Here is a 25,486-nt window from a genome sequence, read left to right on the forward strand (position 1 = left end):
TGGTATGTGTGTCAGCTGCTTCCTATGCCCAGTGACATTGCTCAACGCATTACGAGTGTTGTTAATTGGTTTCTTTGGCATGGTCACGTCTTTAGAGTTAAGTATCCCTTCACATGCCTCTCACCAAAAGCTGGTGGTCTCACCCTTATCCACGTCGGGCTAAAAGCTCGGGCTTTGTTTCTGCTCCGAGGCTTCCAGAGCCTTACAACCAGCCTTACGGGAATCAGCCATGCCTTTCTTTCTTACTGTCATGACACTGTCTCATATACATTTCCACTTAATGTCTGCCATATTCCTGATATTTATTGGTATTATAGTGATGTTATTTGTTCCTATGCTTATATGACTGCCGGTCTGACGGCTGCGTTGCCTAGTTCAGTGAAAGACTTGTATCAGTATTTACTTAGCCAACTTTCTCTCCCTTCTCATCGCCTCTACGAAAAGCACCCCGCACGACAATGGACGAGAGTATGGAGTAATATCTTTGCCTCTCACCTTTCTGGACCGACAATTTCGAGTTGGTACGTTGTGGTGAACGACCTTGTGGACACTCGTGCTAAACGACATCGCTTACATTTCAGTGACAGTGCCCTTTGTATCAAGTGTGGTCGTGTCGATGATTTGGAACATCGATTAACAATTTGTTGTAATGCAGCTCATATTTGGGCGAAGTTTCAACGAATGATCAGTACTATTTGCCGTACAGTGCCAGCTTCTGTTACCAGTGATCTCGTCTTATTTCCTGATTTCCGTCTCTTTCCCAGCGCTAAACACAACTCAGTGCTGTGGTTAATATCGAGTACTGTTCATTATATCCTTACTCCTGAGTTACGCCGTATCACCGAATACCAGGATTACTTGTATACCAGATATAGACATTTTCCACCAACCAGACGAAAAACCCTATTTGCACATTTCCTCGATGTAGCTCTTGTTCAAGCTTATAACTAACGCCCTGACCTTGGACGTTCTACCACAATGTAATCGTGCATTCTGATCTCTGTCAATCTACTAATAGAAAACACGGAACTGTTCTCTGATACTCATGTAATCTGACTGTACTTTATGATTTATATGTAACTCTACTGTAATAAAGAAAAAAAAGTGGCTAGCAAAAAAAAAAAGAGTGGTTTGGGTCGATACACTATCAATCACATGTTTGTGTGTTCAAACCCGGTAGTAAGTTGTTTCTTTTTTAATGTCTTCATCCGGAAGCTGAAAATATTTCTTTGAGTAACTCATTGAAAACTTCTTTTGTTTCAAATTCGATTAGAACGGAACATTATATGAATTGCGAATCTTAAATCCATAGCTAAAAAAAAAAAAAAAAAAAAAAGTATACTCACTACTCCATTATCCTCTGATTTGTAACGAAGAACTATTTATAAACAGTGGTGACTTCAGAAAATTATCCTCGGGAGGAATTTCAATATGTGGGTGGAGGGCAAACATTGGTAGTCCACATTGAGCACGATCGAATATATGGTCCTGAAGGCGGAAATTTCTTAGCTCGAAAGGGGTCTCAAATTCTCCGTCAAATCACGTCCTGAAAGTATCATTGCTTAAAAGCTTTTCATAGCAAATATAATATTACACTTGTTTCTCGTTCTACATTTAGAATTGGTAAAATCATAACTTACAGAGGATTATAATAAAAGCATAAAAATTACAATACCAATCATGTATAAATTATCCTGTAAGTTACCAACTTTGGGTCAGATTAAAACTCAAATATTTGTTTTCGTATTGCACTTAGAAGTAAGTCCTCTCTATATAATCCTGATTGGAAAGCCATGTATAACTCTAATTAATTAATCAATATTTATACATTTTTTTTTATTTTACTATTTTTACTATTCAATATTATATACACTTCATTTCCAAAATCAAAATCTCGAAAATGTATATTGTACGAGTGCAGATTCGGAAATAAATGATTATTTATCATATATATTGGTCTCTATTCGAAATTCTATTTAATCGAATCCGACAAGAACACAGACAGAAACATTGAGAACAGGTGAAAAAAAAAAGAGAAAAAAAGGTGCTATACCCGGCGGAGACTCGAACTTAGTTCGATTGGTGCTTTATAAGCCGAATGCCTTAGACCACTCGGCTATGGTAACAACTAGTGATTGCAGCAAAGGCTTCGAGTAGTAGTTGTTATTACAGAATAACGTTTTCTATTGCCTAAAATTTAAACCTAATTTACTTTGATATAATATATCTATTAATTTGTTTCATGAACACGTTTTCATTACTTTGATGAATGATGTATGTTGTTGATATAGATTCTATTACACATTCTTTCGTAAATATTATAGAAAGTATCAGGGTTATTATGATCTTTCATGGAAATTGACTGGCGCATGCGCAGTACACAGACAGTTCAATTGGAAGGCGAGGAAGGAAACGCTAACACATTGTTAGAATGTTTCCCTCACAAGCAGTAGTTCCGAACCGAGGGACGGCGGGACGCACTTCCTCCTCCTGGGGTGGCGTGAAGGGTTTACGAAGTCCCTTTGTTGTGTTATATTTTTTGAATGATTATGCACAATATACAGTCACATCTTCGACACATTTGGAAGTGATAAATCGTAGTATAAATAAATCGTCCTCCACACACAGTGATTGTTGCTTTTCCAAGATTATAAACTGGAACACTTTTTATTTTAATAGAATATAAAAGTTTCAATGGGAGGGGTTACAACCCCCTGGGTCTTTGATGTGTCAACGCCTAAACTGTAACTTTCAAGTTAGAATCGAAAAATAGAGACATGTGACCTACTAAATATATTTTTAGTTCATTATACATTTTCATAAATAAAATATCCACAATTACAATGACAGTAAATGCTAAGTAATTATTGTAAATGTTTGTACTTTCATTTTCCCTCTTTCTTCTCAACTGAGCTTGAAAAGTGTAAAAATGGGAGGTTAAGAATTTCAAATATTACGTATATTTTAGCGTATTACGAAATTATAATTAATAGAATCCGGCAGGATCACAAACAGAAACGTCAAGAAGAGGTAAAACCAAATTGTACTGTGGTGGGATTCGAACTAACCTTGAATGATGCTTCAGAATCTCTAGCCGAATGCCTTAGTCCACTCGGCTAATGTCACAAGTTGAAAATATAGTAAGCGTGTTTCGTGTTCAATCTTTTGTTACAGTATGAAATTTATTTTGTATTCTCTGAAGTTTAAGCCTATTTTGGCCTGATGTAATAGTCTGTTGAAATTGTTTTATGTTTACGATATTCTTTACTTTGACGAATGATGTTAATATAGGTTCTATTACGTATTCGTTCATAAATATTACAACAATTGTCAGGATTATTTATGATCATTCATGAAAACTGACTGGTGCATGCGCAGTAGAAACAGAAAGATGCACTTTACCGACATTTGTCATACACGCCAGAACGCAAATTTCTAACAGGTTCTGAAAATGCCTCGCTCTAAAGGTTGTGGAGAACTGTCTGTTGCTCTGAGAGGAGAAATCATAGGCCGAGCAAAAATGGGACAAACTGTACCTCAGATTGCTAGAGATCTGGGATGTGACAAGAAAACGGTCAAGAAATGGGTTCAGCGACATGAAGAAGGTGGTGAATGGTTCAGGTCTCGGTCAAGAAGTGGAAGGCCAAAAGTGACAACTGCAGCTCAAGATCAAGCTTTAGTTACAGAAGTAATGAACAGACCTCTACGCCACACGTCAATCCTCTTGGACAAAGCCAGAGAATATAATTGTTCTCACGAAACAATAAGAAGAAGAATATTGGGGGCTGGTCTACACTGTTCAAGACCCGCTAGGAAGACTCTCCTGACTGAAACTCACAAGGCCAGACGAATGGAATGGGCACAGAATAACATAACCCAACCTCAGTCATATTGGGACTTAGTCATCTGGACCGACGAGAAGGTTTTCAAGTCTAACCAACAAGGCAGAGTTATATTGTATAGACCGCGCGGAACCAGGTATGCTGAACAAAATATTATCAGAACTTCTTGTTCAGGACGAATATCAGCACACTTTTGGGGATACGTGACGGCTGCTGGTCCTGGAGATTTGGTTGCGGTGCCTGAGAGAATGAACAGCAGTGTTTACATTAATATCCTCGAAAATACGTTGTTACCGTCCTTAGAAAGAAACTTCCCCGAACAGGAAGAATGTATATTTATGCATGACAACAGTGCTGTTCACACTTCCCGGCAAACACGAGAGTGGCTAAGTGAACATCCAGAGTTAATTTGTATTGAGTGGCCCCCTCTGTCCCCAGATTTGAACCCAATTGAACATCTCTGGGCCTACATGGTGCAAGAATGGGAAGAGAGACGTGAAGACAGAGACCAAACGCTTCTTCAAAATCATGTTATGGAACTGTGGCAACATTTTCGTGACACACCGTCGTATTGCTCGAGACTTGTATCTAGTATCCCCTCCAGACTTCAAGAAGTTATTGACTCTGGAGGTGATTACACGAAGTACTAGTGTGTTATTTTTTGTGTAAACATTTATTTAAGTTCATTTATTTATTATATTTTTTCAAGAGCAATACTTTCGTTCTTCATTTTTTTCCTTTGCTTGTTTACTTATTAGTTCGTTAAAACGTTAAGGAAGAGTAGTATATCTTCAAAAAGTATTTGTGAATTTACTTTGAACATTTCTAAGAATACATTTATTTTTTTTTCTTACTCTATATCATGCCCAATATTACTTTCATTTCAGTTAATTAATAACTTTATTTTACATCTCGGATAAAAGTATTATTGCCTTTTTAACAATGTTTTTCCTTTTGATTGTGTAATTTCTAGTTTCATTGAATTATCTCAATTCGAATGAATAAATCACATTTTGTTTAGTGTCCCTTCCTTAGCTAGGTTCGAATTCGAGAACAATGTGGTGTAATTTACGTTCTTTATTCTTCATATTGTGCAGTAATGACAATATTAATTATTTTTCATGAGTCCAGTTGATCAGTGAGAACTTGGACAAACATTAACCTGGTGATTCTTTACGCAATGACAAGAGTAAAATTCATTTTAGCTGTTCTTTATACTTCACAGCGATGAAACATTCTAACAGTGGGTTAGCGTTTCCTTCCTCGCCTTCCAATTGAACTGTCTGTGTACTGTGCATGCGCCAGTCAATTTCCATGAAAGATCATAAATAACCCTGATACTTTCTATAATATTTACGAAAGAACGTGTAATAGAATCTATATCAACAACATACATCATTCATCAAAGTAACGAAAACGTGTTCATGAAACAAATTAATAGATATATTATATCAAAGTAAATTAGGTTTAAATTTTAGGCAATAGAAAACGTTATTCTGTAATAACAACTACTACTCGAAGCCTTTGCTGTAATCACTAGTTGTTACCATAGCCGAGTGGTCTAAGGCATTCGGCTTATAAAGCACCAATCGAACTAAGTTCGAGTCTCCGCTGGGTAGAGCACCTTATTCTCTCTTTTTTTTCACCTGTTCTCAATGTTTCTGTCTGTGTTCTTGTCGGATTCGATTAAATAGAATTTCGAATAGAGACCAATATATATGATAAATAATTATTTATTTCCGAATCTGCACTCGTACAATATACATTTTCGAGATTTTGATTTTGGAAATGAAGTGTATATAATATTGAATAGTAAAAATAGTAAAATAAAAAAAATATTTGTATAAATATTGATTAATTAATTAGAGTTGTACATGGCTTTCCAATCAGGATTATATAGAGAGGACTTACTTCTAAGTGCAATACGAAAACAAATATTTGAGTTTTAATCTGACCCAAAGTTGGTAACTTACAGGATAATTTATACATGATTGGTATTGTAATTTTTATGCTTTTATTATAATCCTCTGTAAGTTATGATTTTACCAATTCTAAATGTAGAACGAGAAACAAGTAATATTATATTTGCTACGAAAAGCTTTTAAGCAATGATGCTTTCAGGACGTGATTTGACGGAGAATTTGAGACCCCTTTCGAGCTAAGAAATTTCCGCCTTCAGGACCATATATTCGATCGTGCTCAATGTGGACTACCAATGTTTGCCCTCCACCCACATATTGAAATTCCCCCCGAGAATAATTTTCTGAAGTCACCACTGTTTATAAATAGTTCTTCGTTACAAATCAGAGGATAATGGAGTAGTGAGTATACTTTTTTTTTTTTTTTTTTTTTTTTTAGCTATGGATTTAAGATTTGCAATTCATATAATGTTCCGTTCTAATCGAATTTGAAACAAAAGAAGTTTTCAATGAGTTACTCAAAGAAATATTTTCAGCTTCCGGATGAAGACACTTAAAAAAGAAACAACTTACTACCGGGTTTGAACACACAAACATGTGATTGATAGTGTATCGACCCAAACCACTCGACCGTTTTGTATGCCTTTGCACATCTTCTTTTGCCTCTTGTGAAAGCAGTTTACTGTTCCATACTCGCTTTTGTTTATTCCGATACGACCATGAGTTCTCAGTAAATATTTGGACGTTACAGCTCTTGCAATGTATAAAAGTGTTTTTAGAATAAATCACAATCGATATTATGTCCTAATAACATACGTAAAACAGGTTGAATTCGTGAAATGATTGAGGTTGGAGTGAGCGTAAATGTTTTCATAGTTAGGAGCCTGGATATGCAAACCCGCTTAACGTGAGGATTTAATTTTGTGAAATTTGGTACACTTGACACTCATTGTATTATGATTAACTTCCCTAATCGAAATAACAGATCAGAAACGGGATTTTACTTATTTTCACTTTAAATTAATTTATTTCGGAATTCGATTTAAATCAACGATTTTTATTTTAAAAAAGTGATTTAAATCAGACTGATTTAAATCAATTCACCCTGCTGATTAATACAACATTGATAACAAAACTAAAATCGTTTGACTAAAAATGGCTTTTATATAGTTTTTTAATGAATTTTTATTGGCCACTTGTTGTTCAAGATGATTTTCGAAAAAAGATTAAATACTTTTTTAGTGCACTGGTGATAATGCACCTTAATGTATCAAATTTAGTTTTTGTAGCAGCAGCTATTTTGGAAATGACTTTTGAGTGTCACTGATAGACTTTTTCCCTTTTTTTTTTACCTAACTTAATTTGTGTAACACGAGTGGTTTGAAAAATGACTTCGAATGACCATTGAATTTAATATGACATTTTTACGGTATTTGGCTCAAATAATTGTATTGTTATTAGAATTGTACACACATGTACATAATTTTTACTTAATTGATCACCTGGAGCTGGGTGAATTTTGCAAAAATTCCCATTGGTTGCAAAAATTTGATTGCTATTTCGGAATACTGATGCTAATAAAATTATTTTAAAATAATAAATTTTCCAAAAGTGATGTTTCAAGCACATTTCATGTTCATGCAATATTTTCTGCAAACCTGTGTATTGGATGTTAACTCAATAATTGAACCTCTGATTGGAAAAAGGGAATAAGTACAATTTTTTGCGATTTTAACCTGAGATAGCAGATGTGTTCCTTTAAGATAGTTACATCGTTGAGTAGAAAATAGGAATATTTGGGCAATGTAGAAGACAAAATCTCTCGCTGATTAGAAAAAGGGAATAACTACGTTTCTTATTCCCTTCTTCCAGTCACTACAGGACACCACCACAACTGTGAGACTGTGTGTAAGTAGACAACCACCAGAGCCCTGCGCTGTCGTTACGATACTTTGCCTTCTTTTCGCATTACACAATCTATAGATAACTTTTTGCCCCAATCAGTTACAGATTTACATGTTTCCAGTGATACAAGTGGTGGTCAAAACTGCAATCGTTCAATGACATGAATGCTTTTCAGCCTGATCGTGTCATAACGGTTCAGCACTATACAGCAATATTTGCCTGTCAGAGGTCACAATTTGTACCATGTGACCGAAATTTTGCTGTAATCAAACCAGAACTCAAAAGACACAATCGTATTTATTTACCAGCACAGTATAACCACATGATTGCGAATGCAAGAAGTACTAATTCTCCATTTCAGGTTTACGAAGTTGTGAATGAAGAAATCTTAGATTTTAAACATGGATGGCAACCGTTTTACAAGAAATCTTCAGGTAGCATTGTGGACAAAACAGTGAAATTCCAAGTAAATAGAGACACTGTTTACAAAACAGAATCTCCAGGTTATGTGCAAGATCATAAGTTTATCAATGGACTAAGAACTGATATTTTTCGATTACTCAAAAGTAATGTCATAAACGTTCCACTGCAAACGTCAAAGGCATACGATTGGCAAGTCTCTATCAATCAGAAAAAGATCAACGATTCTTCACAAATCATCAAATACATACCTGACCAATACAAATAATTTTATAAGCGCGCCATAGACGCACGCACTTGCATTACCAACATGTATGAAAGGTTTCTTTCATCATGCATCTTGAAAGAATTTTTTGACCACACACGTACCAACGTGCTGTCCAACATACTGAAAGTAGTTTGAGAAATGTGGAGGATGAGGAAACGCGTGCTTTTTCTTTCTGCAACTGCACGACCTTGGCATGCGACGGAGGAGAGACTCACGTGATTTCTTCTGCTGTCGTGATTGGCGGACCTAAATATAAAACAGCCACCTTGCATGAACGAGCCCATACACGGTAAACATGCACGCAGAACGGCAAAAACATCAAACATGTTTTCAGAAGATTTTGAAAACTTTTAACATGAATGAACGAGGCCATACACGATCAACTTGCCTGTGGTTTTATCATTTTTCATACAAGTCGGGCTGTTTCTTCAGGCATGTGTTTACGTGTATGGGCTGCTATAGGATGATTTGTTCATGGAAAACCACTGACCAAGAAACTGTAGAAGACGAAGATGCACACGGATAGGACCCTATGTAAAGCCATTCTATTGTGACAACGTATTTTGCTACGTATTTTGTTCAGCTGTCTATTGTATTACTTTCCTTGCTGTACGAATAACATATGTTGTACAAAAAAAAAAAAAAAAAAAAAAAAAACGAACGGTGACAATAAATTGTTAGAAGCCTAACATTCGTGATAGTTCGGATACATATATCCAAGATTAACATACAACATTGTATTCAGCACGTACATTTTCATAGCTTTCTATCATAAACTGCACATTACATACCCTACACACAATTACAATTGCGTCCAACTCTAATTGATTGGAAAAAAGGGAATATTTTTTCCGTTTTTAAGCTTATCTAACCAATTGCAGTGCTGCAATACTTGATTCTTCTTCTTGTCTTAGTGTTTGTTAGTTCTTTTGCTACAAGTAATCAATTATATACTTTTTGCAACAAATAGAAACAACGCTTCGGGAAGGTTTTTTTAGCGTTTTTGAAAACTTGGGTCTGATGCACTTATTCCCATTTTCCAATCAGTGATTCAATTGTATTGAAGAAAAACAATATTTGCGAAACTCACAGCACAATGGATCCAAGTATATTTTCAATAATGTTCAGTTTTGCTCAGCAAATGAATGCTATTTCAAAACGTAATATCTTCGCAGTCAAGAGTACGAAAAATGAAACTAAAACCACGTGAAAGGGCGTGGGCTAGTTTCATATGACAGCCGCTAGACAGGGACGTCAGTGGGGGCAGGAAGACAGCCGCGCCCACTCCCACTCTGAATTTCAGATTTTGGAGGCAGTATGGCAAATTTAGAAACTTTTTGATAAGCAAAGTCAAACAGAACAAGTGTGAAGTCCTTACACCGAATAAATACGGAGCAAATAGGCCTATAGACGATCAAAACTGGAAAGTTGCTTAGGCACAATTTCCAGAATTTTAAGCAGGCCCGAAACTCGAAAGGAGAGTCACCTTTGGAATCCTTGGGTCAAAAAGAAAAAAATACAAAAGGGCAATATAAGCCTATAGCTCCTTGCGCCCAATAGAAATGAATTTTAACTGATCAAACTCCGTATTTATTCGGTGTAAGGACTTCATTTTTTCTGTTGGACTTTGCTCAGCAAAAGGTTTCTAAATCTGCATTACTGTCCCAAAATTTGAAATTCAGGGTAGGCGGTAGGAAGGCGGATGACCTCTAAAAGGACGCCCTTCTCTAGCTGTAATCATATAAAACTCTAGATTGCACTTTGTCACGTAGTTTTCTTTCTTTCTTTTCGGATTCGTGGTTGCGAATATATGACGTTTTCCGTCGGTGTATTCTTTTTGACACACCCTGCATTTATCTAATGTAATTATGAATCATTGACAATGACATTTGAGCTTGACTTGTTAATCTTTCTCACGTTGCAGCGTACACAATATCTTAGCTAATTTCCCTCTCCCTGCTCATAAGTTTCTCTTGTTCCCCCGTTCTAGAAACGCCCTTGTCTAGCAGTTGTCCTATGAAACTCTAGCCCACACTACACCTTTTCATTTGGTTTTTGGTTCAGTTATTTCGGACTCTTCGCTACGAAGATACTACGTTTGCTGAGCAAAAATGATCCTTTTTGAAAATGGACTTGAATCCTTATGCTCTGAACGACCCATATCTAAAAATATTAAAAAAAAAAAAAAAAAAAAAAAACTAAGTAGGAGCCAAATTTATCCTACAACCCAAGTTTGTTCGAAACGTATAAAATTAGTTTCTTCGGTTTACTCGAAATTGTGTCCTTTTTTCTTCCCGTAAAACTCATGTTAAACGATTCCAAGTTGTACGAAGACTGAGAACCAACATGTAGTGTATGTATTAACAAATGCCTGCGATATTTTTAATTTCAGAACCGCAATTTAGTAAAGAGCCCTTTGTTTTCTGAATACAACAGAAAAACTTGTTTCAATGATAATTGTTTTATTTATTGTTTAATATCATTTCTACAAGTAGTCCAACCTTCGACTACAACACTTTCTCGCAAGTTAACTGATAAGCATTTAAGCAATACAATAGACGATAAAGAAAACAAGGGGAAAAGAGACGAAATAAATTGTGGATCACCACATCGACCTGCAGTAGCCACAAGAAATCAAAACATTCACATGGGAACAGTGTTGTCAGTGTTCTAGCTCTGGAATGGGCTGAAAAATAATACCAAATTAAAACAAAGTCATTATTTTATCACAGTGTAATACATGGTTCTATAATAAGAAACAAAGAAATAAAGTACTAGAACATTCCGCCCCCTTTTTCCAAAAGTCCAAATCAAGAAATAGCTCTTTTTAAAAACATTCAAATAGGAAGTATTGTGGAAGTAGATAAAATTTTTTTCGCACGTAGGAGGTATAACAGAGGCCACAAATTAAAAGGGAAAACAGTTATCATCTTCGATATGTATTGTAAGGAAATCAAACGCGCCTCTATGAGATGTAGGAAAAGTCTTACTGACACTTTTGAAAATGTGCCAAGTATCTGTTTTGTACCAACTTTTTTCACAAAAAGGGCTGAAAATACCAGCGTGGTACCAACGGACCGATGAATGACAAAAAGGGCTGAATTTGATAATTGTACCAGGTATGGCAACAGTGTATGGGAAGAAAATAGCCTTCTGAATGGGATCACATTTGGTAATTTTCTTTTTCTGGCAATTTTTTTTTACAAAAATAAAATAAAATAAAAATAAACATATGTTTAAAACAAGCCTTAAAAATACACGTGTTTAAAACAATATACGTATATAAAATTGTTTAAATCAAGTTTTAATCATTTGTTTTAAACATTTTGTTTTAAACAAAACAAACCTGGTGTAAACTGATGCATAGCAGTAGTAATTGTGGTCTTTATGATTTAAATCTTAAAGTGAAAGCCAGCATAAATTTGCTACGTAGTGGGGAAAATCTAATTTCTTAACAAATCTTTCGTAATAAATATAATTCGGCCTGCACTTTTACAGTTAGTATCTAAAATAAATAAATATTCTATACAGTGAGGAAGTTCAACAAGTAGTAAAGTAACCCGTAAGTTACTGGAGATAGCTGTGAGGCTTTAAGCCTGTCCCAGTAATCGTAAAATCAGGAGAACATAGTATTCTATCATATTCACCCAATTGAGTCATATGTTATTTAATTATTTTTTACGGCAAGAGTACCTTTGCTGTAACGTAGGTCCTAGTAGTAGAAAGCAAATTATTATACGTGCAATTTTACAATATGATCTCAAATATTAAAATTTTTGTCGAGGTCGTTTGTCAAGGGTGGTGCTTAAAGGATTTTTCAAGGACCATTTACTTTGTTAATATTGCATATAGAAAACAAAGAAATATAGATTTATTTATTCCCCACACTGTTCTTTTATAGTACCGAAGGTACAACGTCGTTGGCAGGGGTGGACTGGCCATAATCAAGTACCGGCCCGATGGCCGCTGCGCCCTCCTCACATCAGTGCCTTTGCGCCCTCCGCGGGAGGGGCTAAGACCCGTCTTAGCCTCGGGAAGGCGCACAGTTTCCTCTCTGAACACATTTTTTTTTTAAAAAAAAGCTACATAATTATTTTATAAATTTGCTAGCCTTTGGCCAGCCAGGGCTCCACCCCAGAGCCTGGTATTTGCTCGGCCTGCGGCCTCGCTCTTTCTCTTTCTGGGAATGCTATTAATGATGTTAGATTTACCTCTAAATATATAGATTTGACTCTAATATCGGTCATTTTGGATGATTTTTATATATCAACCCTCCCACCTTCACTGCTCCGCCCCCAGTTCCCGTCTTTACTCGGCCTACGGCCTTGCCCTTTAGCCGAGTTTGGGTGTTTGTATATCTTTCTTTGGGCTTCTCCAGGAAATTCAGATATTTTTGGAAGAATCCCAGAAACGACTTGAGGTGTACTTGGAACAAAACCCAAGCATCCGTCTTGAAGCTATTAGGATAACTCGATGGAGAAGTAAAAGCAACGCTGCTGTAAAAATATTAGGACACTTTCATTACTGGGCACCCGACCAAGGATGCCAGGCCAAGAAAATCAAAACCAGTATATGTGGAACTCGTAGCAGCTTTAAGTGTGATTGGCAACTCGCAAGAATTCAATTTCAAAGTCAGACATGATGCAATGTCTCTCATTCAAAAGTTGTGCTCCTTTGAGACTATCATTGTGGCTATGATTTTTTTAAAATTGATTTTTCAGCATACCACACCTTTATCAGACTACTTGCAAACAAAAAACTTAGACTATGTCCAAGCATGGCGCCTGATATCCTCAACTCAAAATAGGTTGAAAGAAGCTAGGGATCAGTTTGACAAAGTCTACGAAGCAGCAGAACACTTTGCAACAGAAATGTCAAATAGTATTGAAGGACTCATTACTGATGTTCCTAGTCTAGAACAAGTTATTATAGAAACAGAATTGCCTGAGGTAAGATGTAGAAAAAGAAAGAAAATGGCAGGGGAACCAGCTTCTGATGAAGTAATTGAAGACTGTAAATACAGATTTGAAGTAACCGTTTTCAACTGTGTTCTAGACCAAATTTCTAACAGCATGCAGGAACGATTTGCTGAAAATCAAAGCTTGTACTTAGATTTAGAGTGCTTTGATCCTAAGAAGTTCAAGAGTTTAAGTCTGGCTTCGTTGTCACTGAAAAGAATCACAGAATTAATTCCTAATTGTGAAGAGGGAAAACTTAAAGAAGAGCTTCTTTCGTTTTCATCAATGTGGGAAGAGTTTTCAAAATCCCCTTATGAGAACCAAGAAAAGAATCGAGAAGCTGTTGAGGTTCATACGATTGAAGATTCGATTGAAGAGGACAAGTTTTCTGAAGATTTCATGGAGGATGAGGAGGAATATTTGGGGCCGACTGACGATATTGTGGCTTTAAGGTCTATAAAATGTGATGGAGTGAAGTGCAATTCTTGCTTTAAGTGCGCCTTCGATGTGATTCTGCAGTACAATATATACTCAAGACTCTACACAGAATTATTCAAAGTTTATAAGTATCTCCTTACATTACCGACAACATAAGTGTCGTGTGAGCGAGCATTTTCAAAGCTCAGAGACATAAAAACAAGACTCCGTTCAAGGCTTACAGATGAAATCTGGAATCATTGTTCTTGGTGAACTCAGAAAGAAACATTCTGACCAACATAGACAACAATCTTATTATTGACAAAATGTGTGAGAAAAGCAAGGAGATGCGAAGGCTCCTTCAAGCATAAAGCAGTGACTTTACTTCCATTTTCCAGTTTTGTTTTTGAATTTCTTTTTCGCTAGGTAGGTATATAATTCTAAATTTACTTTTGTTAATTTGTAATAAATGTTTCATGTATACGTTTTATCAATGATTTTAAAAATAGATGAAAAATAAGTTAATGTTATGATGAACATAGCTTTAAAAGGACAGAAGTATGCAAAATAGCATAAGCCCCAAACGTAACTCAGATCTTCAGTTATAATTAGGCTGTTAACAAATGTAGCCAAAGAATTTAAACAACTGGTGTGATTTTTGTAGTCTCAGTTAAAGTGTGCAGATTTATATAGACCTAATATATTTAGTACTCAAAGTCTCTGTATTTGTTTATGAAAATATTGAATTTGTATAATTCTATCGTGATTAACTACAATAGCTACTTAATCTTTTGTTGTTTTTTGTGTACTAATTTTCCGGGGAAAGCCCCCCGGCACTTCCTTTTATTAGGAGGGGGTATTCCATATAAGCGAAAGCCTCGGATGGACGGCGCCCTCCCAGAGTATGTGACCGCGCCCTTTTTACATAGCCAGTCCACCCCTGGTCGTTGGCTTCCCGCGAAAAGTAGTAGTGACATTTATGCGGAGTTGCCAGCTTGGTTACTCGTGGCTCGCTGAGCGCATGTAGACGGATGAGGTTGGCTGACCTTGCGATGAATAACTTAGGCAAATCTGAAGGGTGGTGATTGGCTATTCTCTTACCACACCCCAAGTGACAAGCAGGTCTAAATGTGGGAAGCGAACGATTTTATACATTCTGGACTATAAGTTAAAATAAATAAAAGTAATGGAAATCCTCATTGGAAGAACTTTCAATTGGCAATATTAGATAAGAGCTACAACAAAAATAGAGAGTGACTATAACTTCTCCTGTTCAAGTGCTTCCATGTAGCATTATTATATTAATTTGCTGATTAAAAACTAACGCTATTTATCAAACTTTTGCAATTGGGTGGCGAAATTGCACAGATTTACCTTATTATATAACTATTCCCCGTATATATCTAAGAGATAGTAAAATTTTTATCGAAATCATTCTTATTAAATTTATGAATAATCAGCTCTTACTTACTATATCTTCCACTTCACTGCTATCTGTACAGTTCTCGGCTGATGGCGGTACGCTCTTTTTAAATTTTGACTTGTAATAACAGCAGGATTTAGGCGGCACGATGCCTAAAGAATCATGTTTCGTCCAGTCATGTGGACCTTCCACACCACAGCATTCATGCTACAAGAAACAGGAATCCTGCTATGAATGACAACCTCCAAAAATTTGAAAACACTCAGATCAATGGAATCGCTACAAATTCCCTTTGGATGATTTTGTCTATGTAAGGACAAATGTACGCCAACAGAGGTCGGCCTTTCAAGTTTATAGTTAAAACTAATATTGTAACAATATTCAAAGGTACTTCAATTTACATTGCAAGGATTGAACTTCCCTACAACAATCTAGCAACTTCTTTATAACGACACTGACAAAAAAGCCTAATATAATAAAATGTATTGAATTTTATTTATAAATGACAGATAAATATTTTAATATTTATTTTATATAGCATATAAATCGTATTCATCATCAAAATCAAAAAAGTCTTTGCCTTTACATACTGACATTTTTATTCATACACATGATCAAAACAACATTAAGAATTTTGTAGGGGAGACTCGGTAAAAATGACATACTTTTTCTAAAATGAATACAACTTTATTAATAAACATCTCACAAGGGAACCTTCCGAAAATGATAGTTGCAGTGAAAGATGCGACCTATGCCAATTGAAAGAACTGTAACAGAGATGAGCAATCCCCAAAAAAATTAGCTGCCCATAGCAATAGGTTCAAAAAATATAAGGGATCGAAGTTCGGGAAACAGCAAGGTTGGACAAGGGGAAAAAAGAGCAAATTCCGCAAAAAAATGGGGACATGGCAAAATACAATGCTGACAAGTGATGTATAGAAAGAGACTTGCCACAATAGGGAACAAATGAAGGCCATCACTGGGATTAACAGTGTTTCCAACTGCAATGAAAAGTACATGGTTTGCAAAGAGCACTATATAAAGTGACTGCAATATTCAGTGTCAACCTGTCATGTAGAACATAAAATATGACGTGTATAATCAGTGGTACAATCTAACAAAAGAAAATAGAAAAACAGAAGTACGAAAAATACGGAAAAGATGGAGTTGGCCATAATGTGCCACATTTGATCACGAGCTGTGCATATTAGAATGAACAAAACAAGAAAGCACCAACTATGCAGGAAACTGACGTACCTAGTGTCGAAAAGAAAAACGAGTTCCAAAGTTGGCAACACTGGCCATGAAAATCCAGACAATTCTAATATAGTTAGGCCACTCGCTTCACAAAAGGAAAATTCCGGCAACAGGCATTAGCCTTCGCATTATTTGTGCATGCTCGTCAACATTGTACTTGCAATTGTTCGATGAGACAATGGTTCAAACAGAAGATACATTTGCAGTGAGCACAGCGGAATACTGCCAATCCGTCACACATGGTACAATGATCGTCTGTGAATGTCTCGAAACAGTACTCTAGAGGTGTCGGGACCTTTGGTGGTCTTTCTATCACATATCCACACCTGTAGAAAGCAAACATAATCAAAGGCTTGAATAAACATGCCGTAAACTGGTAATGGGTTAAGGCCTGAAGTTTCAGAATATTCTCGCGGGACCAAATGTTAAAGTGGGTATCTGATAACACAAGCTCTATAACGTAGCGCACAGTTCTTGTATGGTCTAAAAACATAAACAGAAAGTGGTTGCATCAGACCTAGGAGGAATCAGCTCAACTTTGAAATTCACTCCGGATGGTACATGCTCGTAGAGCAAGTTGGTGTCTTTGTTCGCTGTCCAAAAATCAACAAGTTGCACAACATCAGTTAGGTTTCTTTCTGCCAAACTTGACCAAAACACGTTGGCATAAAACACGCTTAAATCAATCTTCCGCATGTTTGTGGTTGTGTTTGGGAAGGCCTTAATATTCGGAAGAGTTGACAACAAGTCTTTGGTCTTCTGGGGTAATGTTCCTTTGCCTTCTGCCACTTGCACATACATTGGTGACAAGAGAGTTCCATCAGCACAGATGACAGGCATTATCATATACGAATGTGATGAAGACATGATGACAAAAGAAACCTAACTGATGTTGTGCAACTTGTTGATTCTTGGACAGCGAACAAAGACACCAACTTGCTCTACGAGCATGTACCATCCGGAGTGAATTTCAAAGTTGAGCTGATCCCTCCTAGGTCAGATACAACCACTTGAACTTTATGTTTTTAGACCATACAAGAACTTTGTGTGCTACGTTACAGAGCTTGTGTTATCAGATACCCACTTTAACATATGGTCCCGCGAGAATATTCTGAAACTTCAGGCCTTAACCCATTACCAGTTTACGGCATGTTTATTCAAGCCTTTGATTATGTTTGCTTTCTACAGGTGTGGATATGTGATAGAAAGACCACCAAAGGTCCCGACACCTCTAGAGTACTGTTTCGAGACATTCACAGGCGATCATTGTACCATGTGTGACGGATTGGCAGTATTCCGCTGTGCTCACTGCATATGTATCTTCTGTTTGAACCATTGTCTCATCGAACAATTGCAAGTACAATGTTGATGAGAATGCACAAATGATGCGAAGGCTAATGCCTGTTGCCGGAATTTTCCTTTTGTGAAGCGAGTGGCCTAACTATATTAGAATTGTCTGGATTTTCATGGCCAGTGCTGCCAACTTTGGAACTCGTTTTTCTTTTCGACACTAGGTACGTCGGTTTCCTGCATAGTTGGTGCTTTCTTGTTTTGTTCATTCTAATATGCACAGCTCGTGATCAAATGTGGCACATTATGGCCAACTCCATCTTTTCCGTATTTTTCGTACTTCTGTTTTTCTATTTTCTTTTGTTAGATTGTACCACTGATTATACACGTCATATTTTATGTTCTACATGACAGGTTGACACTGAATATTGCAGTCACTTCATATAGTGCTCTTTGCAAACCATGGTGGACAAACACCGTGTGCGTGGGTTTTCTCAGGGTTCTCCCGTTTCCTCCCACTTTCTTCATTCCACCATTTCATTCATTACTCATTATCACCGTCTCCTTTAGCCTAACCGGCATAACTGTGGGACGTAAAACTCAAAATTTCATTTTTTTGCAAACCATGTACTTTTCATTGCAGTTGGAAACACTGTTAATCCCACTGGTGGCCTTCATTTGTTCCCTATTGTGGCAAGTCTCTTCCTATACATCACTTGTCAGCATTGTATTTTGCCATGTCCTCCTTTTTTTGCGGAATTTGCACTTTTCCCCCTTGTCCAACCTTGCTGTTTCCCGAACTTCCATCCCTTATATTTCTTGAACCTATTGCTATGGGCAGCTAATTTTTTGGGAATGATCATCTCTGTTACAGCTCTTTTAATTGGCATATGTCACATCTTTCACTGCAAGTATCATTTTCGGAAGGTTCCCTTGTCAGAGCTGCGAAGTTTGTTTAGTACAATAATAGAACCTTCAACATAAAATTCTAGTTAGTTACATAGGATCTAAGTGTTAAGGTTTAATGACAGTAAATGAATAAATTCAGTACTACATTTTGAAAGAGACCAAAAAAGTGAGGTTAAAATGACATATTGAATTGTGGTAAAATGACATATATAATCTATCTGAGGTAAGAGGCTTATACAGCAACAACGTATACTCAAGAAGACAACATCAGACAAATATTGCATTTGAAATGTGGTTCGCGCTTGCTGACACCTTCACATTCCGTATGAGCCCAGTGTCGACACAATTCACATAGAACCCACTGCTCCTTAGGTTAAAAAAATGTAGGCACAATTATTTTCATTGTCATCAACATTTACATCACTCACATTTTCAGTGTCTGAGGGCTCTTGTAGTATTTTATTTTTTTTTTTTTTTTTGCATACTCGTGGAGATAGACGTGCAGACTTCTTTTCTATTTTTTTCTGTTCCTTGATAAATGGACTACATGTTAGAATCATTGTGTTTCTTCGCTTACGAACCAACCGTTTTAGGTTCAATCCTGATGGAAGTGGGGAAAATTCTTGTATATGTTGGGAAATGAAATGGTGGCAACGATAAACTTAAGTTTAACGCCAAGTGTGTGACTTTAGAAGAAGAAGAAGAACTCTATGTTAGCATGTTGTTTATGGATAATTGATATTGTAATGGCTAATAATTTTAAGTTATGAAGTTAGGAGTAGAGGGTGTCTATAATAAGAGGACGGAATAATTGTGGCTCCAAAGATAGTTCTATGATTGTAGTAGTATGCGGCAGAAATTAAACGAGTGATACGTTAAGGGACTGAGTTATAATTAGAGTTGCATACAATTGTAATTGTTCACTGGAACAAATTAAGTCTAACAAGTTACTACTTCAACCACTTAGATATATGTAGTTGAATTTTCATCACTATCAGCATAGAGACAATTTGACGTTCACCTTCAGCTGTTGACGGAGTACTAGGTACATTTTTCGGGGTTAGGCTACAGGATGATTTCTCAGAAAGATTGAATAGACTGTTAGGAATTGTAGGTGGGTATGAAACGTCTATTGGAAATGAAACATCTTGTGTAGATCCACCGTAATTCGTAGACATGACATCTAGTAAACGGTTGTCTGATCGAACTCTTTTCTCCTAAGAAATTCCTTCTATGTCTAGAATATTCATGTTAGCTTTGGATGCTTTTAACCAACCCATTTGCCCCGATCGAACAGATCGAGATACAATGTGTAGCTTCCATTTCCAATTAGGGTAAAATGACATAGTATGTCATTTTACACCAAGCCATGACGTGTCATTTTCCCTCAAAAACATACTGCAACAAAGTGGCGTCATTCTATCAGCGCGCATAAAACCGCCAACTAAGGAGAAGGAGTAAAATAATAGCTCACTGACCATAATTCAACAACCACATATTTTTTACAATGGCTCGGTAACTTTACAGTACTTATACTATTTCTCAGAGCAATAAGAAGAAAATGACATACCTACATTAACAGAAATCTTCCCGTCAAAACGTAACTTCCTCCTGTATTAATCTACCATTACTCCATTATCACTGTTGCCAAGTACCGGATAGGGTTATGTTGCTGACAGACACAAACCACACACCAACACCAAGAAACCACACTACGTCATTTTACCTGAGTATGTCATTTTCACCAAGTCTCCCCTAAAACCTAATACTGCACTTAGATTAGGAAAGCATTAGTCAGGCCTAATTCTCATAAGTGGTTTGAATGTGGGAAAATTATAGAAATGGAGCTGTTATAAGCTAAAACAGTGCTACCTTGTTTTATGGGGGGGGGGGGGGACTTTTGTAATCTATATATTAAAATGCTAGGTTTATATGTTTGCAGTCAAGAAAAGTTTATATGTTTGTCTCCAATCCTTTCGATAATGAGATCTCGAAAACCACAAGTGCTAAAAACGTGCCGTTTTCGCTCGTCGATTCCAAATTTTGTGTAGATTGTTTAGTTGTAATGAAATATTTTTAAAATCTCCATTATTTCTTTATTACATTTTTAAGGGGTACACTACAAGTGTTGAATTTTTTAAAAAAGTAAAGCATCATATCCTACGAGTTATACTTTCTAACATCACATATTTGTATACATGGGTTTATACAGTGGCGAAGGGTCGTAAGAGGCTCTGAGGCCAGGCCAACCCATTTACTTTCAGAAATTATAATTTATAATTAATCCATTTTCCTTTCACAGAATGTGTGATAATTTTGTAAGTTGAAAAAAAATAATAAAGATAAAGAAATCGTGGTTACCACCACTGATTGGAGGCTCACCGAGCAGTGTCTCAGGCGGCAGTAGAATACCGCCAAGCTACTCAGAAAATCCCGCGAGAGAACGCGTTGGTAATAAGCTGCGAAAGAGACCTTCCTCAGCGCTTATCGACTTTTGTTCCTACATAAAGTGTTTTTCTCGAGAACTTCGATTTCTATTCGATATGTCAAACAAATAAAGAGCAAGAGAACGTGGGCCCCATTCCATACTAACTTTGCTTAATTTTGCGGGCTCTAACGCAATGCAAAAGCTGGAATAAGCAATTCTAAAGGTGCTACGCCTTCCATTTTACTCAATTAAGTTGACGCAAACCCGTAGGAAATCAGACTCGTTGTGTTCATTAGAACTGAGTAGAGAGTGTGTATTTTTGAGATATTGTGAGTGGCATTTTTTCTTACATCTGCAAAAGTGAATGAGAAAAATGCCAGTAAGTGGAGAATATGAACATAATATAATTCCTATTAAAGAATCCTCTATGTCAGTGGTCTTTTGAAAATTAATGTGTTATTAAGGAACAAAGACCAAGGCCTGTGTTGAAAATATAATAAACAAAGGGCAAGAGATAAAAAAAAAAAAGTTATTTGGAGTTGTTGACATATAAAGAGCAGCATATGAAAATAATTTTTAAGACTGATTCTGTTTTTAAAGGGGAATCAAGTGACACAAAATGACTTGATTGAATGCTTGTTATCATACATAATTCAAGACGAAATATTACAAGCATAGTTTTTTTCAGTACAAGTAGACGTAACAGCATATGTTTCTTGTGAAGCGCAGATAATATAATAGCCTATCTTTCACACCCGATCACGCCCAATTGAAATAATTAAATTGCATTACGGCGAATTAAGATCAACTATGAGTCACAAACGTGAATTTCATTATGGAAAAGCAAAGGGTACAAGCAACTCTCCTACGAAATTTTGGATACACTTGAAGTTCAGATGGAAACGAGTTTTAGTGATTTATTCTCTTTGGAATCTGTAGAACTACTTGATTGTGAACAGTTTCAGGATCATAATAGTGATTTTCTTAGTAAGAAACTAGAGAATCTTCTTAAACTCTATCCCACTTTCGACGATAATCAGCTGCGGAATGAACTGACTATCATCTATTACGACGAAAATCAATCTCTTAGACCTATTAACTTACTTCAATACATCTCATTAAGCGGCCTGCAAGAAGTGTACCTAGAATGTCTTCGCTTGTTACATGTGTGCTTAAGTATTCCAGTTACTACAACACCATATGAGACAAGCTCTCTGAGGTGTATATCTCTCATTGCCAAATGATAATGAAAAACGAAGGATAGCCATTTCTCCAGTCTAAGATGAATTTTTATTATTTGCAGTGTTTTGCCCAACGAACACCATATATCACTGACATTATAATTGTATGTGTAATGTATTTGTTTATTACATACTGCATGCAAGAAGAAAGAAAACACTGATCATACATGAATTAGAAACTCCAATTGGAAGTAGACTCAAATCTTGCAAACGATGCGAGATATTGAAAAAATAATCAAAAAATCTCCTCTTTATGGTATCCCTTGCCGTTTTTATCGACTTCTTTCGTGTCTGTAAAGGGACATGTACAGATGTTGTGAGGAATGACAGGGCGATTCATGCTCATATGTGAATGATGCGCTGTGTTGACAGCGCAGGTTCAGCTAGTCTATATATTAAAATGCTAGGTTCATATGTTTGTGGTCAAGAAAAGTTTATATGTTTGTGCCCAATCCTTTAGACAATGAGATCTCGAAAACCACAAGTGCTAGGAAAGTGCCGTTTTCGCTGGCCGATTCCAAATTTTGTGTAGATTTGCCAGTTCTCATTCAAATTTTCAAAAAACTTGTCTTTATTTTTCTATTACATATTTTAGGTGTCGTTTTGACCCTATCAGAGTAAAAGCACCAGTGCCCGTCACCAGTGCAACAGCCCGAGCTGTACCATAGTTCGAAAGATACATTGATCATTCCTATACATGACCATACAGTTATAATTCAAAGTCGAATAGCCGTTCAATAAAAAACAATATATTTTTAAATCTTGTTTTGCACCAATATCCGTCAACTCAAAACTGAAATGTTCCAGTGGTCGTCAGGGTTCCGTACCAGTGTCCGTCACTCACATAAATTGACATAATTTACTCAAAAACTAACTATTGATCACCTTAAGGTTAAGAATAGAGAATTAAGTACTAAGCTTAAGAACTGCGCATCATTTTAAGCACTCAAAAAAGAAAATAAAAATGTTTGTACTTACCTTTTTAAAGCAATTTGAGAAACAAAATATGTTAACTGAACTCAGAATTTAACTATACATTACCTTAAGCTTAAGAATACACTATAAAACAATAAGCTTAATAACAATACATATTTTTAAGCCTAGGGATGCGCACAAGACAAGATTTGAGGCTGTCTCCTTTCGAAAAGATGCCACACAAGTTATGTGTCGTCTCGAAAACTGTATCTGTTTCTATTGGAAGAACTCTGTCTTGTCTCGAATTTTGTAACGAAAAATTGTGTCTCGTCTCGTCTCGCGCGCATCCCTAATCAGACCCGTAGCCTAAAACTTCATTTCGGAGGAGTTCGATACGGCTTTACGATATGCGGATTTAGATATCGATAATCGAAATCGACAAAATATGGAAACGTTTTAGATATATCGAAATATAAACAATATCGAAAGTATCGGTATATCGATCAAAAATTTCAATATCTCCAAGACTCCAAGCCTCCAACTATTACCACCCTGAAAATTAATGTGAAAATTGCTAACTAATCTTCTATAAGTATTATTTTCTCGAGAGGGGGGACTGGACCCCATGGACCAACCCTCTGGCTACGTCCCTGCTCATGATTCACCACATCGTGATGTAACCAGAGTGTAAAATCATGACAATCGAAGTGGGGAAAGACTGATTGGAGAGTAAAAAAAAAAAATACCGTGACCATTATATACCCATTAATTAGATAAGAAATACACGTTACACATGAAATACTGTAATTATTTAGCAAACTTCCGATATTATTTCACTTTATCTTCCCCCCTTCCCCAGCAGTTTCTTATTGGGTGGAATTTTCTTCCAAAAATATTTAGTGGGAAAGATTTCCCCAGTCCCGCAGGATTTCGCATTCTTGGTGTAATTAGCGAGAGAGCAAAATTCACAGTTTTAATAAAGCGGCCGAACGTTATGTTGACAGTGTTCATTCCCGTGACGACTATTTCTATTGGTTCCTTTAATATACAAAGTATGATCCATTAGGCGTCAGGTGTGACAAACTCTTGTACAAGTACGTAAAATGTGATCCAGTAACCACCAATTCCATTAACTCATAAAATTGCTCGTAGATGTAAAATCTGGCACTACAAACGTATTCTAGGGATGTTAAATCTAAGGTTCAATTACTCAAGGTTAATAAAAATTAAAGCAGGGTGCGAATTAAAGGGGGGATGAGGGGGATGTTCCCCGTAGTCACATAATTTCCCGAAAGAAATTAACTGAAGTATTCCCACCAGCGATGCTCGCTTTCCCACCCAATCATGACGCCAAATTTCACTATTCTTGTCATTTCTTGTAAGTTTAATCTGCTAGCCGTATATCGAAATGAGCAATATAAACTATTCAGTTTTGGACATTTCTAATTTCCCTACTATTTTCACCATTGCTTAGTTGAACTATATTATTATGACTACAGTTGTTACTTGCAACCATAACCGCATACCCTTCAGTTCGTCGTCCTTTGTGAATTTGAATGTAGTAATTGCGCATAACAAAGTCACATATGGAGGTATAAATTTTCGTAGCGGTTGGCCAAGAAGTAAACAAACAGCTTCTTGCACCATACTTGGCGAAGGTTGGACATGTCATATTTATCATCTACATTTGTATCAATTATTATCTTTTAATTTTTGTTATATTTCATTTTAGTTTTTAAGTTTGCATAATATTCATAATATCCAATAAATAAAACAAGTGGACTTAATAGAACTTAAGCGGACTATTATTTCCTGCACACGACTGCCTTTTACAGTTTACGGAAATGAACTTTTGAAATGAACGTACGCAAAATCTGAGTTTTATATTCTCTCGTGGCTATATATTAACGTACCCTCATGCTAAAAAAAAAAAAAAAAAAAAAAAAGCGCGTGTACTGTAACCCACGATTCTTCGCATTTATTCCATTTTCCTTACGTTTATGGGTAAAATTCAGTTATTAGTAAGTGGAGATAATAGAAAGCAATCCATCTAAGAAGATACAAAAAATATAATAAAATAATAATAAAAATGTAAGCAAAAAACAAAATTATGCTCGGTTTTGTGTATACTGGCAATGTTTTCGAGGGATTTTCGCAGTAGCAGAGCACGATTGCGGAGGGAATTTCATGATTGGTAGTATCGTAGTATCCAGAAGTTGAATCAAGGAATTGGAAAGTGGAGTAAAATATTGCATTTGAAGGGTAAGGGGAAAAACAAGGAATGTCCATGTGTG

The 25,486-nt window shown here is 36.3% G+C and overlaps 1 protein-coding gene across 2 annotated transcripts in view; it reads right to left on the reverse strand.

The window, feature by feature from the left end:
* Positions 1 to 25,486, reverse strand: part of LOC145680699 (CD63 antigen-like) — a 317,291-nt gene that overhangs the window by 55,816 nt on the left and 235,989 nt on the right. For both annotated transcript variants that reach the window (XM_081751615.1, XM_081751614.1), the window contains one exon: positions 15,201 to 15,359. In XM_081751615.1, the coding sequence (XP_081607741.1) occupies positions 15,201 to 15,359 (159 nt within the window). The remainder of the gene's footprint in view (positions 1 to 15,200; positions 15,360 to 25,486) is intronic.

The sequence above is a fragment of the Thermobia domestica genome, chromosome 3 (genome assembly GCF_964235325.1).
Source record: "Thermobia domestica chromosome 3, izTheDome1.hap1.1, whole genome shotgun sequence".
NCBI classification, from domain to species: domain Eukaryota; kingdom Metazoa; phylum Arthropoda; class Insecta; order Zygentoma; family Lepismatidae; genus Thermobia; species Thermobia domestica.